At 38.4% G+C, this 4,177-nt stretch overlaps 1 protein-coding gene across 1 annotated transcript in view; it reads left to right on the top strand.

Moving 5' to 3' along the window:
• LOC105157723 (ubiquitin carboxyl-terminal hydrolase 6) overlaps positions 3,723–4,177 on the top strand; it is a 7,775-nt gene continuing 7,320 nt past the window's right edge. Inside the window, exon 1 of the mRNA XM_011074175.2 lies at positions 3,723–3,877. Within this exon, the coding sequence (XP_011072477.1) occupies positions 3,868–3,877 (10 nt within the window). The 5' untranslated portion in view covers positions 3,723–3,867. The remainder of the gene's footprint in view (positions 3,878–4,177) is intronic.

The raw sequence follows: 4,177 nt of genomic DNA on the forward strand, positions 1-4,177 counted from the left end.
CCTAACATATTTATCAGGTGGATTGAGGAGTGTGTCACTACAGCATCTTTCTCAGTCGGGCTCAATGGAAAACCCCATGGATTCTTCACGGGAGCCAGAGGGCTTCGACAGGGGGATCCTCTTTCGCCGTATTTATTCGTCCTGGTTATGGAGGTGTTACACTTGGGGTTTCTCCAATTGATTGATCAAGACGAGCTTTTTACGTTTCATTGGAAATGTGAAGCTGCACGGGTGTTCCAACTTGGGTTCGCTGACGATATACTATTATTCAGCAGGGCTAACATCGCTTCTATTGGAGTTTTCAAAACAGGATTAGATCGGTTTGCAGGATGGTCGGGGCTGAAGTTGAACGTCCAAAAGAGTCATCTTATTATTTCACGGTCAGCACAGGGGATGAGAGAAGATATGCTGACTTTACTCGGGTTCCAGGAAGGCCAATTGCCGATGAGGTACCTTGGCCTTCCACTCATATCGTCTAGATTGTCTGCTTCTAATTGTCAACCGTTATTGATAAAAATTGATCAACGTATAGCTGGTTGGGAGGGGCTTCAACTTTCATATGCAGGTAGAGTACAAATTATTAAATCTGTACTCACTTCACTTAGTGTTTATTGGGCTTCTGCATTCATTTTGCCTAAGAAAATCATTAAAGAAATTGAGAAAAGAGTACGAGCTTTTCTATGGAAAGGAACGGGGAATAGTGGATATGCAAAGGTGGCATGGAAAGACGTGTGTCGGCCTGTTGTGGAGGGAGGCCAAGGAATCAGTGATGTTGCAACATTAAATCGGGCATTAATGAGCAAGAAACTTTGTGATGTGATCAGATGCGAGAGGACATCAATTTGGGTGGACTGGTTGTACGCTGGTCGGTTACAAAACACCTCTGTTTGGACAATACGGGATGATAGGGGTTCGTGGGGTTGGAGGAAATTGCTACGTCTGCGAAGTTTCCTCCGCCCAATGGTGGATTACCGCATTGGGGATGGGACGAGTTTCTATATTTGGCAGGATCCATGGCACCCTCTTGGGCCACTTATTGACAGATTCCCACGCGCTCCGGACCTACTGGGACTTCACTTGTCGACCAAGCTTAGCTCGGTCATTTGTGGAGGCGATTGGCGATGGCCTCCTATCACGGATTTCGAGTGCTTGGATATTACTCATTTACTACCTCCAATCCATGGAGGAGTAGACCGTATTATTTGGAGATTGGACGGCGGTCAACCTTCGACCAAGGCACTTACCAGATTATTTGATCCACCAGGGACGAAAGTAGACTGGGCTTCACTACTTTCGGGCTCCTGTAAAATCCCTCGTCACCTTTTCATTTTATGGATGGCAATTCTCGGCAAACTCCCAACGACGGACAAGCCATGGCTCTCTCATCTCGGTGATTGTGTCTTGTGTGATGGGACGATGGAGACTCATACTCACCTCTTTTTCCAATGCCGATATAGTAGACGGTGTCTTTCCGAGATTCGCAGATTGGTCCGATTTCCATGGCCTAACCGAGATTGGGCAAATGACATTGATTGGGCAGCACGGAAATGGAGGGGCAAGCATATTGTCAACCTTGCTTATAGAGCATTGCTTGCTTCTTGTGTTTATCATATTTGGAGGGAGAGGAACCTGAGGCGATTCGAGCATGAAGAACGAACAGCGACCACTTTGGCTTCCTTGATTGTTAACGATGTTAAGCAGAAGATTCTTAGCATTAATTTAGCTTGTTCAGTTAGCACATGTGCCTTATACAGGCTATGGCGTATCCCGTGGTCTGTAACGGGAGAAACCAACTGATAAACACTGTGTTGTACTACTATTCTTCAGTTAATGAAAATTACATTTACCCAAAAAAAAAAGCACATTTAGCCGTTTCCTTTAAAAAAAAAATAAAATTGTTTCTCTCTTTCTCGATCTATGAACGGTTGCAATTATACATTCGACACGTCTAACATTTTATAAACTCTTTAATCTTAACATTCAATAGATAAAAATATACTTAGAATTTTGTTGGTATTTTATTTGTACCACTCACATATTTGACGTATTTCCCGCAAAAGTAAACTTATACATTTGTATAATTTTAAGTTCTACTAGTTTAATTTTATTTTCCTTCATTATCACATTATAAAGAGTTTATTAGACTAAATAGTGTATATATTTTACGATCACATTATAAAGAGTTTATTAGACTAAATAGTGTATATATTTTATGAACTCTGACGTCTTTTTTATCCAAACATTATGAAAATTATTTTTAAACAAGATTTAATCTTTAAACTTTCAAAAGAGGTCAACCAAACACCCTCCTAGTCACAAATCATATGTGATGCATTAAAAAAAAGCACGAGTCTAATGGATATGAAATATACTCAAACTTTAGGTCGAAGTGTATACAAATCCTGAAGGGGAAACCTACAAAAACGCGTTAGCACTCCGACACCCAAGTTAGTATCGGATTTAAGATGGAATAAAGCAAAAAAGTAAATAAATATAATTGAAATTGAGATATGATGAATAAAATATATAATTTGCTTATAGAATGCTTAGAGAATATTTAAATAGTGTTTAAAAAGTGCTTAGAAAGTAAGAGTTGATTTACAGAGTGAGAGATGTGTGAGGGTCCAATGACGTTGTTTTGAAGTATCGTGAACATGAAAGAGTAAACCTGTATTTATAGGGGGTGCCATCTTCCGATAGGGTTGTGCATGTTTCCTCCATTTCGGGAAAAGTGGACGAAGGTTGTTTGGATAAGCCATAGTTTGATCTTATCTTTTATTAGAAGTGATTTTGAATCTTGTCAAGAATTCCTAACCGCTATGGAATCTAAGTTGTTAAGGAGTCCAATTATTTGGGGCACCTTTCTCGTTTGTGAGGAGTCTCAGCCGCTAGGGGAGGGGTCCTCCTAGGGCTGACGTGATCCAATGTGGTTGTTGACAAGATGCCACGTAGGAGTGTAGGCTGTCATGTGTGTGGGCCTTTTGGACCGAATATTTATCGGACTTTAATTATGGTCCGAGTAGGGGATACCTTCAGCCTCATTCATTTCTCAATTTGTTTTTTGGGAGGCATCCGCCAAGGCTGCCCGTCTGTCTACTTTTTAGGGGGCACCTACCAAGGTCGTCTATTTGTTTTTGGGCTTTTCGTGACTTAGGCTTCCTATGATATTATGGGCCTCTCGTTTAGGCTTTTTGGACCCTCCTATTTTTATGCACGTCAACTTGAATTTGTTTTGATAATACAAAGGATTTTCAAAGTTTTATTTCTAACTTTACACTATATATTCTTTCAAACATTGAAGAATTTTAAATTTTTTTAAGACATAGTCCTTTGGTATATTTTATCAAAATTCATCAATAAATGTAGTCTAATTTAATTTAGACATATTATAAAGAGGACACAATTACAAACATTAAATTACTTTAATATTAGCTATAAAAATGGACTAAAAATATTGTAAGGTATAATTTCCATAATATATTAAAAGAAAATTAAAATTAGGAATGAGTTACATTTATTAAAATATGAGGATGAAAATATATATATATCATAATTAAGGGGCAGAATGACAAAATAGATATAATTTTGGGGGGAAACTGTAAAAAGTAAAAAAGGGAAAATATAATTTTATAATTCCCTTATTTGTCTTACTGTCCATTGAGAAAAAAATATGTAAGTAAATATAATTTTATGAATTAATCCAAAATTTAGGTTTAGTCCCACAAGAAAACGATAAATATCTTTCGCACTTAACCCTATATATATGCCTCCTGCCATTATTTGCCCTCCGCGCAAGCTAAGAAACACGCACAACACACAGTATAGCGATTTCTCCCGATCTTTCTCGCACCGGAGCTATTCACAACCATGTTGACAGGTGTGATGCACCTGCTTTTATCCTTGCATTCGTTCAATTTAATGGAAATTTTTATTTACACATTTGAAGAAAGATCTTCGCCGGCATGTTTCGGTATTGTGTTTGAGATGCTACACTTTGTCGTCAGTATGTGATATTTAGGTTTAACTGTGGCACTGCTTTGATTCTATAACTATGGTGAAGGTGCGGTGGTCAAATTAATTCCGGCTTGAGAAGTGAGGGAAGATTTGCTTTTTAACTTTCCAGGCGCTTTACTAATTTAATCATGTGGAAGTTACTCAAATATTTGTGCTGATTTGG

Source organism: Sesamum indicum, linkage group LG3, assembly GCF_000512975.1.
Source record: "Sesamum indicum cultivar Zhongzhi No. 13 linkage group LG3, S_indicum_v1.0, whole genome shotgun sequence".
Lineage (NCBI taxonomy): Eukaryota > Viridiplantae > Streptophyta > Magnoliopsida > Lamiales > Pedaliaceae > Sesamum > Sesamum indicum.